General features: G+C 42.1%; 1 protein-coding gene across 1 annotated transcript; it reads left to right on the forward strand.

The window, feature by feature from the left end:
• The first annotated feature begins 5868 nt into the window (after positions 1-5868).
• On the forward strand, positions 5869-6390 carry LOC143553230 (cell wall / vacuolar inhibitor of fructosidase 1-like). The gene has a single exon (XM_077043262.1). The coding sequence runs from the start codon at positions 5869-5871 to the stop codon at positions 6388-6390; it is 522 nt and encodes a 173-aa protein (XP_076899377.1).
• The last annotated feature ends 5484 nt before the right edge of the window (positions 6391-11874 follow it).

Below are 11874 nucleotides of genomic sequence, written 5' to 3' on the forward strand. Positions count from 1 at the left end.
CATCACAAGATCCATCGGTCTCAGTATTTTTACCATCAGTGACATCAGCTAAATCAACACTTTCATCAGCATCCTCATGTTCTTCATCTTCCGCTTCACCTGCATTCACAAAGTTTACATGTACCTATTCTCCAGCTTGTTGATCCTCAGCAACATTTTCCCTGTGAAAAATTGTATTCCAGTTGAATCCTTCATCTAGTTGTGCATGACACGCTTTTGATGATGAGGCCTCGGGCTTATTTGATGATTCGGTTGGTACATGAGAGCTTTGATGATAAATGGCCTTCTTGTTGTAGTCCCTACCAAAAAGATTAGGACTTGTCTCCCCAACTTCTGGATTTGTGCATTCCCTCTTCAAGTGTCCTTTTTCTTTGCTTCGAAAACATCTAACCTTGGACTTGCCAAAACCCAACTTGGAAGTCGTCCCATACAGACAGTTCTTACCAGTAATTTCCCGAAATGTTTGAGCTCTTCGGATAACACTAGCCATACGCCAACGAATATCCAACATCTCCATTTCTTCAAGATCAATCTGATCATAATTCTCCTTTTTCATGTTGTAGTTTCCAATTCTCCCAACAATTAACCATTCATATGACTCAAGGACTGATCCTAGAAAAGCCATAAAAACTTATACGGGTGACCAGCTTATACGCCAAGCTTATATGGAGATCAAATAACAAATTATACGGATATCAATCAACTTATACACTGCACATTCTGTATCCATGATCATTATCTGGAAATTTATTATCTGCTTGAATTTGATTAATTCACTCATGTAGAAATGATTAATAGATGATTGCGAACATATCTCCATGTTTGATTTGAATTTGAACCGTAAATAAGTGAACAATTGCATAAAAACAATATCGGTTATGACTTTGACTTTCAAATCTTCGAATCTTCAAGTAAATGTGTTCAATTCAGTAGTAAACGCGAGCCAAATGCTCTTATACCACTTGAAAGACCTCGTGCCCGATCATAATACGTCATCATAATGTGTAGATACGACTTGATAAGGATTGATAACTTTGTATTTACTTTACTATATCATATGGCGGAAACATATAATAAAGAAATTGGCCACATATTCACTCTAGTAATCATCATTATATTCATGTAACATTGAAAGTACAAATGATGATCTCTCTGATCAAGATTAGCAAAACTATTAAAATATGACAATGTAAAGGCTATTTATACAAGTCACCTATGAACTGTATAAGTTGGTTGGCGTATAAGACTTATACGCTACCTATAAGTCTTATACGCTGCGTATACTTATACGCTTCTTAACAAGAATTCTAATATAACATGTTCAGCTCGTTTATCATTTACATGACCTAGAATTAGATATGATGTACTAAAACTTTCACACTTATACGGGATACACTTATATGGCCTTATACTTATACGCTCGTATAAGTGCAGGTCCGCCTTCTTCTTCGCGTTTTTAGGGTTTTTCTTCGATTTCGCAGCCGTCAGCCGTCGTTAACCACCATGGTTGGCGGGAGTTTGATCGTTTATGACCCATGTAGCTTCGGAGTGTCCGGATCTGAGCTATGGTGACCCTTAAGCTCATTTTTTGGTTAATTAAACACCCGAATAAAGCTAGATCTAGATTCAAACGGCTCATTCGGCATCCCGGGGCTGCGGTGTCGGGTTCTAAATTGTTGGGTCAGCTGAGATAAAGATTTCTTACCTTCGGTTGGTCTTGGATCGTTGAATAGAATATTGTAGAGAGTGTTTGGCTTAAGTGTGGGGTTTTGATGGTGTAGGCTATGGTGTAAAATGAAAAAGATGGAAATGATTTAGGGTTTAAGGAGTATTTATACTTCCTATGCACATGGACCTTAGGTCCATCTTCATTCCAAGTCCATAACTATTTTAGCCTACCATCCCTTTTATCTTTTATTATTACATTATTATTATTCTACTAACTCAACTAATTCTTCCAACGAAAATAATATTTTAATATTATTCATGGAAATTTCGGGATGTTACACCAACAATGCACTTTGTATCATTTCCTATCACATATGAAACATTATTGGTTCAGAAGTACCCTAATTAAGTGCATATGCACATTAATATTTATTACTAAACCATACATGATTTCTATATCTTTTATTTATATTTATCAACATGTGTCCAACTATGAGACATCATAATAGGTTAAAACACATGCTTTAGGTATGAAAGGTATGTGCTTATATTTTACTAACCTATCAAAACAAGTTTGGTTAGTTTTGTCGATGCAGCGAAGCACAACAAGGTTATCAATACAGTGGCATATGTTTACCAAATGATGCAATTGAACTTTTCACATGAAGATCATGTAGCATTGGTTAACTTAAGAATTCACATATCAAAGGACCAACACATAAATGTTTGACTACAAACTTTTTTGGAAAGTTTTACAGAAGATCGATATTTACCATTTTAACAGATATATAAATCAAGGGGAGTCAATAAGCGCTGCACTCTTTTTCTCTTAGCTATGGTTTTGTCCCACTGGGTTTTCCTAGCAAGGGTTTTAAATGAGATAGCATCTTGAAGCGTATGAAGTTGATAACCAATGAGAAGTGTTATGAATAATTATTGTTATGGTTATTAACACCTAACAAAGATTTAGGTTCTTCTCCAATTTTTGCCATATATATATAATATCATATCGTATCTTATTGTATTTTATACACCTGAACTATAAAATTTATTTCTTTCTCCCTATATATTTATTTCTTATTACTTTGCTATTAGCTAGGCTAGTTTCAAAACATAACTTGACTTTTTTGGAGAGTCACAAAAGAGGACCAATTCATTATTTTAGGTAAAAATAAATTTTGGCCCAAAATTTGCATGCTCAAATGGCAAAACGAAAACCAAAAACCAAACCATACACATCCCTTTAATGTAAGTAGATAGGATATTTAGAAAATGCACACCTCTTAAAAATTTCTTATTTTTCATAATCTAAAGAAGTATATGTTATTGAACGTTAATCTTGAAACGGTTCATCAAGAAAGTTGGGGGGGGGCTAGGTGAAAGAATTTTAGTAAGTTTATTTTGGTATGTTTATACAGTATGGTAAGAATAAACTAGTTATTTAGTTTCCTAGAATGAGTTGTCTTGTTTTGCAAGTTATTAGTTTAGTATAAATAGATGGTTAGGGTTTATGTTACTTGTAAGAGTCCATAATTATAATAAAACAGAGAACGAGTCGATCTTGGTTTGGTTGAGATCAAATATTGTGTTCTTGGGCCTGATTTCCAACAATTGGTATCAGAGCTTGGCGTTGGCGGTTTTGAGAATCGACCTTCGAGTAAGGAAGCAGCCCCTGTAACGTCGGGGGCTGGGGAGAGACGTTCGGTCAATAACTGTCGGTTTTCGGTTGTGATCGACGGATCTAATAGAGTGATGGTGGTGAACGGCAAGGTGGATACCGGTGAACTCAATTTGTGAAATTTATTGTCAAGTCTACGGTAATAATAGGGATTATATTGTGTGTAGTGCAAGTTTGTAAAAAAACTCCAGGGGGGCAGTTTTACATATTTGAATGGAAAACCAAATAAGTCATGTGATGGGTGTGGCCATGTGGTGAAGGAATATCATTCATAAAGTGAAATTAATTTATAGATCGGGTCACAACAACAATTTGGTAACTAAGGTGTTGAAGACTTGGATCGTCTAGGCAGAAGAGAGGAGTAATCAGGATTGGGTTTCGAAAGCTTTGGATGGGATCAATTCAGGTTGTTTGATCGTTTTTTATTGTGTCGTACACTCTTTCTAGCCAAGGATAAAAATCGCAGCGAGGTGTTCGATTTTTATGACGAAAAAACCAGCGGGCGTGTCGTGGAAGAAATGAAAGAGCGGGGAGCTAAGGAATTCGTTTGACGGCCGAATAGACGAAATAGTGGGGTGCTATTGTTTTTGTTGGTGGTTGATATTAGTGCGTGCATATCAAGGAAGAGTGTGACAGGGTGGTAAAATTATGATCAAATAAGGTTTGTGTGAAAAGTAAAGCAAGCCGAGAAGAAAGCAGTTTTCTTTGTTTTTTGTTCTTTTCTTTTAACAAAGTAGCAGTTGCAAGAAGGGAGCGGGTTCGCTTTGAATCCATGTTTTAGAAAGCAAGTCTGTTTCAGCAAGTAGCAAGAAAAATTGATCAGCAAGTAGGTCAGTCAGATCAGCAAGTAGGTCTGTAGCAAGAAAACCTGATTAGCAAGTGGGTCAGGAGCTAGAAAAACCGGTTAGCAAGTAGGCCGGAAACTGATTAGCAAGTTGGTCAGTATAATGTTCACCAAGAAAACTGGTTAGCAAGTTGGCCAGAGCAAGTTTGGATCAAGTAATATGATCATCCGATCAGAAGCAAGAGCAAGTAACCCGGCTCGGGTTATAGCAAGAGCAAGAACGAATCGCTAGAATTCAAGCAAGAGAAAGAAAATCGTTTTCGAGTTAAAGCAAGATCGTTAGTAAGAAAGAAAGAACAAATCAAGAAATCTCAAAGCAAGAAAGTTTAGCAATAATTCATCAAAAGAAAGAAGTAAGAAAGAACGATAAGAATGAGCAAGAAGCAAGAAAAGAAGAGAATCTGTCGGTTTCAAGATTAAGGGGGAATATTGAAAGTTAATCTTGAAACGGTTCATCAAGAAAGTTGGGGGGGGTGGGGCTAAGTGAAAGAATTTTAGTAAGTTTATTTTGGTATGTTTATATAGTATGGTAAGAATAAACTAGTTATTTAGTTTCTTAGAATGAGTTGTCTTGTTTTGCAAGTTATTAGTTTAGTATAAATAGATGGTTAGGGTTTATGTTACTTGTAAGAGTCCATAATTATAATAAAGCAGAAAAAGAGTCGATCTTGGTTTGGTTGAGATCAAATATTGTGTTCTTGGGCCTGATTTCCAACATATGTTTGACCTTCATATCCATATCCTGTTGCCTTTTTGAACAAACATGTTATGTTTACTGCAAACTAACCGTTAATCTTGCGGAAATTTCAAGAAAGTAATGTAAATGAAAAAACATCAGTGTTAAAAACTTTTTTTTTTGTTCCAAGGTAATTACTCATTCTTGCGCAAAGTTGAGCTTTTGAAATTTCTCTTTTTGTTCTTTAATTATGTGCATTTAGTGGTAATCATGCTACAGCACCGGCTTTGGCTGCAAAGCTTTGAAAATTTCTCCCGTATATTGTTTTACCAAAAAACGCTCTAAACCGTAAAGATGAAAATGTGAAACGTTGAGGAGGTCATGACATGGAGTGATGCTAATATGCAGCTTAGAGAAGAAACCGAAAACAAGGTATTACACGACACCGGAGTTATTCTTGTATTTATAGTTGATTCAACATTTTAAATATACTTGACGCAACGCGTGGGATTACGCACTAGTATATGTGTGTGTATATTATAATTTTTAACTATCTTTACCATGTTAAACAAAAAAAGTTAAAATTTTAAAAAACAAAATCGGTTTAATCAATCAAAACCGACCTCTCTAAACGTCAAAACCGCCCGGTTCAGTTGACCCAATTGGCTTGTCAGATTTGGTTTGCGTTTCCCGAAACCGTAGTTACAATTTAGCCCATAACTTTCGTCATAACCTGTCAAATTGAACAAGCTTAGTATTTAATTATATCTTATTATATTTACTTTTATTGGACTTTTTAAATAATGAACAAATGATCAAGTCTAGTAATTTTGTTTCGTGTTGAATACTTGCCTCTCACATTAACTAATGACATAAGTTAATAACTCAGAATTCATTAGTTTGAGTGTGAGACATTAAAATAGAAAATCATGAACTAAGTATCTTATCTTATAAATAACAACAATGTCAACAAAACACACAAACTTCCTTCAATTCTTCACCATGAAGTTGTCATCACCCCTCACCATTCTCTTGTATCTTCTCATTCTTCTACAAACTCTATGTTCAGCCATGACTGACATACAGTTTGTAGAGAATACATGCAACAACACACCTTCACCAGATTTATGCCTCCCGACATTATTACCAAACCCTGAAAGCGATAATGCAGATCTAACAGGGTTAGCACTGATCGGAGTTTCTACAGTCTACGACAAAGGTCTTGAAATCTTGCATCAGGTTGATGAACTTCTAAACTCTCGGGTGGAGTTGACATCAGCCTTGGTTTACTGTTCGGAGGTGTATCATGCGGTGGTTGATCCTCAAGTGCCGTCATCTAAGGAGGCGTTGCATCGTGGCGTGTTTAGGTCTGCGGAGAGTGTAATGGCGGATACTGCTGTGGAGTCGGAGGCTTGTGAGAAGAGTTTTGGTGAGCATGGCCAGACGTCTCCTATGACGGACTCGAATAATTCTATGACTGATGTTGCTAATGTGGTTGGGGCCATTATTCGTATGCTGTTATAATAAGCTAGTGATGTAAAATAATTTCTCTATATATATATATATCAATATGATGGTTGAGGTTTAACGATTTTGAGATATTAATCGAGAAACTGATAACTCCTAATGGAATGGTTATAAACTGGATATACGGTGGCAGAATGACGCAAAATAATTTTTTATTATGAAAAAGAAAACAAATACACAAGATAATTACAATTACAAAGTTACATATATAATACACACATAGAAAAGAATGTAACAGGCCAGATTTTTATACAAAACAGAATAACCAAAATGTGTATGATACATTAAAAACAGTACTCGGTCTGATTTGGTTAATTAAGGACTCATGTTGAACATATATAGTTCATTAAAAAACGTAGTTCGTGATTTTTTTTGCCACTTTATTCTGTCATGTATTTAAAGAGGGATAGTTTGTATGTTGGGATAAACTCATTGATCCGAGGTTGTGTGTTTTTTCTTTCGTCGTATTGAACTAGATTGTGAGTGAAGAAGCGTGGATCGACTCACTGGTAGACGATCTACTTTCCTCGGGTGTGATTATACTATTTCACCGATGGTTTTCTCTTGGATCTGATGGATCTGTGTTCTTCCACCTACAAAACGAACAGCACCGTCAACTTACCCCTCAGAAAGGGACAGAGGGGTCCTCTTTGGGGTAACTCTCCGGTGTGAGAATAAGTATTTGTGGAGAAGATAATAATATGTGAGAGTAAGGAATTCTGGAGAGTATTGCTTAATAGCTGAATACTCTGTGTGATTGTGTTACTGGATGTAACTGTCTGATTGAATGTAATTGAATATGATTCAATGTGAATGAATGAGTGTCTCTCCTTGTGGAGTTGATGCTGTATTTATAGTGCTAGGGTTTCCACTGATTGGGCTCAGCCTTGTTGGCCTCCTCCAATTGCTCTGCGCCACGTGTCCTCTGGGACACCTGGTGCTTTCTCATTGGTTGTAATCACGTGGTAGCACATGTGTCATGCTGAGTTGTCCACCTTTCATTTGGCAGCTGTCAACATCAGCATATTCTTATTCCTTAAAAAGATACCTTCTGAAAGGTTGTCTGACGTGCACAATCAAGGTTGCCCTAATCCTGATTTGGATAAGGACGAGGTTGACTATGTGCATGTGTGATATGCGCCAATCCTGAGGATGCGCGAGGTCTTCTCTTTATTCTCACGCGCAGCTGTTTCATGCGCAGATGTGATATGCACGAGCATGTGATATGCGCCGCGCGCTGATGCGCCGCGCACATATGTGATATGCGTGAGCATATGTGATGCGCGAGCATATGTGTGCCCGGGCATATGATGCCTGAGCATGTGTGGTGCCTGGGCATATGATGCCTGAGCATGTGATGCATGAATGTGACATGCGTGAGCATATGTGATATGCGCCATGCGTGTAGGTTTTGGCTTTGTGCCTTCATAATGTCTTGATTTCAAGCTTCTTGTCTATATCTTGTGGGTTGACCCGCCTTGCTCGGTGTTGAGGCGGGTACATACCTCTTCAAGCCCCCCCAGTCTGATGTGTGTCTTGTCTAGCGCGAGCGAGGCAAGATAGATATTAGACTTAACAGTTTGTTTTTTTTTTAATAGGGGTTTGTCTTTTTCTTCTTATTATTCACCGTTGCGCGAAATTCTATCCTCTTGGTTGCAAACGAATCGTCCCTGTACGTGGTTGGTTGTTGCTGACGTGGGCCAGTGATGGAGACGTGTCAGGCCTTTCGTGTGCTCGAGGTGCTACAGTTGCCTTTCGTGTCCCCTCACATGCTGTCAGGGACACGTGTCGCGCTCGCGTTGGTCCGTTCCTGCGAGTGGTGGCGCGTGAACTCTGGCAGCAGCCGTATAGTTTCCTTTCATGTCCCCTCACACAGTGTCAGGGACACGTGTCGCGCTCGCGTTGGCCAAGACCTGCGAGTGGGGGCGCGTGAAGTCCGTTCAGCACCAAAATTTCCCTCTCCTGGGCCTATAAAAGCCAGCCCTTAGAGTCTTTTTATCCTTCATCTTCTTGTTTAATATTCATAGCTCTTTTCTTTCTTTCCTTGTATTCCGATTACCCTTGTTCTGCTTCCAGCTATCTGTTCTTCAGAAGTTTCCCTTGTTCGATTTTACAGTTGTATGTCTGATAGTTCAGACAATACAATCTCCCCCATCCATTGCCGTAGAAAATCGTTAGTAATGTCTACATTGAAGAAGACCGGCAAGGGGAAGAAGGCTGCTGAGGGCTCATCGGAGGAGGTAGGGAGGAACAAGGCGGTGAAGAGGTGGAATGAAATCCCCTGCAAATTGAGGCAGGCTGATCTTGACAGCCTTATCGCCTCTCAGGGTTTTCCCACCCTGTTTGGCTGCATGTTGCCTGTGGCCGGGCAAACGGCGGCGGACCCGCCTACCGGCTATATATCCCTATATAGCCATTTTTTCACCCACTGCAACCTTCGTCTCCCGATGACAAGGTTTGTGGGTGCACTGCTTCAGTTCTATGGGATTCATATATCCCAAGTCCATCCGTTTGGACTTGTGCGCATGACTCACTTTGAGTTCATGTGCAAATCCCAGCGCGAGGAGCCCACCCCTCGGCGCTTTCAGTTTTTTTACAAGCCCAAGATCCAAGACTCTTGGTTCTCTTTTATTCCTCGCAGTCAGAAGGTGAAGTGCTCCACTGTTTCATTCAAGAGCCTTCATGACTGGTCTGAGAGGTTTTTCTATATAAGGGCTGGTGTGATCCCCATCCGTATGACCATGCGCTCGATTTCTTCTGCGCCTGCGGATGTGGGTGTCCTCAAGAACCCAACTGGCGCCTGGGTTAATAAGCTGACCGCTGAACCATCCCCCGCCAAGAACATTTGTGAGGAGGCGCTGGTGGGGGTTGGTATGAGCAAGAGGTGGGCGGACAGCGCGCTTGATCCCGTTATCCAAGTCGACGGGTTATGTAAGTTTATTTCATTTCTTTACTTCTGCGCGAATATAATTGTTTTTGCTGATATCATTTGACTTGTTTTGTGCAGTCACCAAGGAGTACATCCACGCCGCATATGATGAGCATATGGAGGGTGGCTCCGTCGCGCTCGGCGCTGGGGAGGTTGGTTTCCCGGATCGCTTTGATTACATGTTCATCCCTGTTGATCTGGGATATGTCTTCGACAGTGATGCGCCTGGTAAGCCTTTGTACTTATGCATTTTCCTTTATAATACCAGATTTTGCTAACACTTCTGTTGCGTGTATTGTAGATGCGCTGGAGAACTACGAGCTGGAGCTCGCGGGAGAGGAGGAGGAGGAGGAGGTGCCCCAACTAAAGCGTAAAGCTAAGGGGAAAACTGGCGCGGGGGCCAGTAAGAAACAGAAGAAAGATGTTGCCCCTGTTGTTCAGGATCCTCCTACTCGGGCGGGAGGATTTGGGAAAACCCAGGAGTTTACCACCAAGGTTTCCTTGTCTTCCCTGCCTCAAAAAGTGGGCAGACCTCCTGTCCATCTGAGGCATGGTGCCACTACCTCCTCCCTTCGCGCGGCTGAAACGCCCGCGACAGGTAAACTTTGCTTATCCTTTATGTTTCTATGAGCGCGATCCTTATAGGATTACTAATGAATCTTGTCTTACTTAAATGTTTGTAGAGCCGGCGACAGCGCAACAAGATGCCGAGGCTGCGCCGGAGGTCGCTTCGAAGTCCCCCGTTTTACCCTCAAAGAAGGGTAGAATGGACTTCATGGCGATGTTTGCTGCGCGAACGGAGTTGCGCCAAGGTACGTATTGCGCTCTTATTTTCTGACTTTCTTTTAGATCTATTCATGAACCATTTCTTTTTATTGATTTTTTAATAGAAGCCGTAGCTGGCGTACAAGCTTCTGGTGGCACTTCTGGCGCCGGTGCCAGCGCCGTTGGCTCTACTCCTGCTCCTGCAAGCGATGAATCTCCCCTCATCGGCATTACTAAGGAGCAGGAGGCCGTTTTGCGCGCCGACTTGGCGGCGTCGAGACCTCCCTCACCTCCTCCTGCGCATAGCCCTCCCCGCGAGACCGATTTTGATTCTAGGTCGCAGGAGAAGAGGCCTATTTCAGAGGAGGGTGAGGAGTTTGAAGTTGAAGACTCCGCGGGCGCCCGCGCCAGCCCTGCAGCGCCACGAGGTTTCGCGGCGGAGCCTTCTCGTAGGGCTGGCGATTACTTTTCTGCTTCATCCCCGCAGGTATAGGTTATTTTTTGTTCCGCTGCGCGTACTTCCATCTTAGTGTTTTGATAACTTAGATAATTACTTTGCTTTTGCAGGAAGCCGATCACATTTACCGCCCGAGATGGAATATAACTGAAGACAGCACCTTTCAGTCCATGGGGGTGTGTGCGGAATTCTGGGCTCATGCTGTGCCTCCATCTGAAAGGAGGTTCCAGGAGGACCGCGCTCGCGACGACCTGCTCAATGATCATATGTTTGCTGGGTCGGCCTTCATTGCTGCCTCCCAAGAGCTTCGCTCTGATTACGTAAAAGTACGTGATGCTCTTGCGGAAGCCAAGCAAGAGGCTAAGGTGTCTGCTTGGCATCTTTCTGATGCTCGCGAGAGAGCTGAGAAGCTCCAGGCCGAGCTCAGTGAGAACAGAGCCAGTGCCAACAGCGCCTTCGTGAGGCGCGGTCATGAGCTTCAGGCTGCGCGGGAGAAGCTGCAGGCGGCGGAGGCGGACGCGGCCAAGTACTCGCGCTGAGCGCGCGAGTTGGAGCTTGAGGCGGAGGCGCGTGACCAAGCTCTTGTCCAGTCTATAACTGAAAAATCATCACTGGAGAGTGAGGTTGCGCGCCTGAAAAGGGAGCTGGCGGCCGCGCAGGCCGATAAAGATGAAGCCCTAGCGACGGCAGCGTTTAGCCAGGAAGCACTTGATGCTGCGCGGGTGGAAAAAGAAGAAATCTTGGCGGCAGCAGCGTCCGACAAAGAGGAGCTAACAAAGACTAAAGAAACTGTTGAGTTATTAAACTCTCAGGTTCCTGCCCTCGAGACGTCTGTTGCTGGCCTCGCGCAGGATCGCCACTGGCTGATCTCACAGGGCATGACTCGTTGCGCTTACGCGATGAAATACTCAGGCGAGTTTCAGGCCCTGGTGATGGATTGCAACGCTGCCGCGCGCTTGGTGGGCCGAGCTGAAGGGTTCACGGATGGTTACGAATATGGCATGTTGAAGAAGAACCCATCCGAGTACCCTTATCAGAGCAACGCTGCCTGCGCGGAAATGGCCGCGATGGGGGAGAAGTATATGAACACTCCCATTCCCATCCTTGCGCATGTATTTTAACCTTAATGAGATTACCTTGACTTATTTTCTAAGTCTTTTTGTACTCATATTTTTGCTTATGATTTGCAGATATCTGCGCTTGCTGACCAGCCCGATCTCGTCGCGCTAAAGAAATTACTTGACGAGTGCGAAGGGGCTGGTGGCGGCGATGATGGTGCGGCGAATGCTGGCGTTGCTAGCGGCTCTGGCGTGGCCAAAGGATCCGCTCC

Source organism: Bidens hawaiensis, unplaced genomic scaffold (assembly GCF_021521415.1).
Source record: "Bidens hawaiensis isolate Kalapana, Puna unplaced genomic scaffold, B.hawaiensis_p1.1 tig00017160_1, whole genome shotgun sequence".
NCBI lineage: Eukaryota > Viridiplantae > Streptophyta > Magnoliopsida > Asterales > Asteraceae > Bidens > Bidens hawaiensis.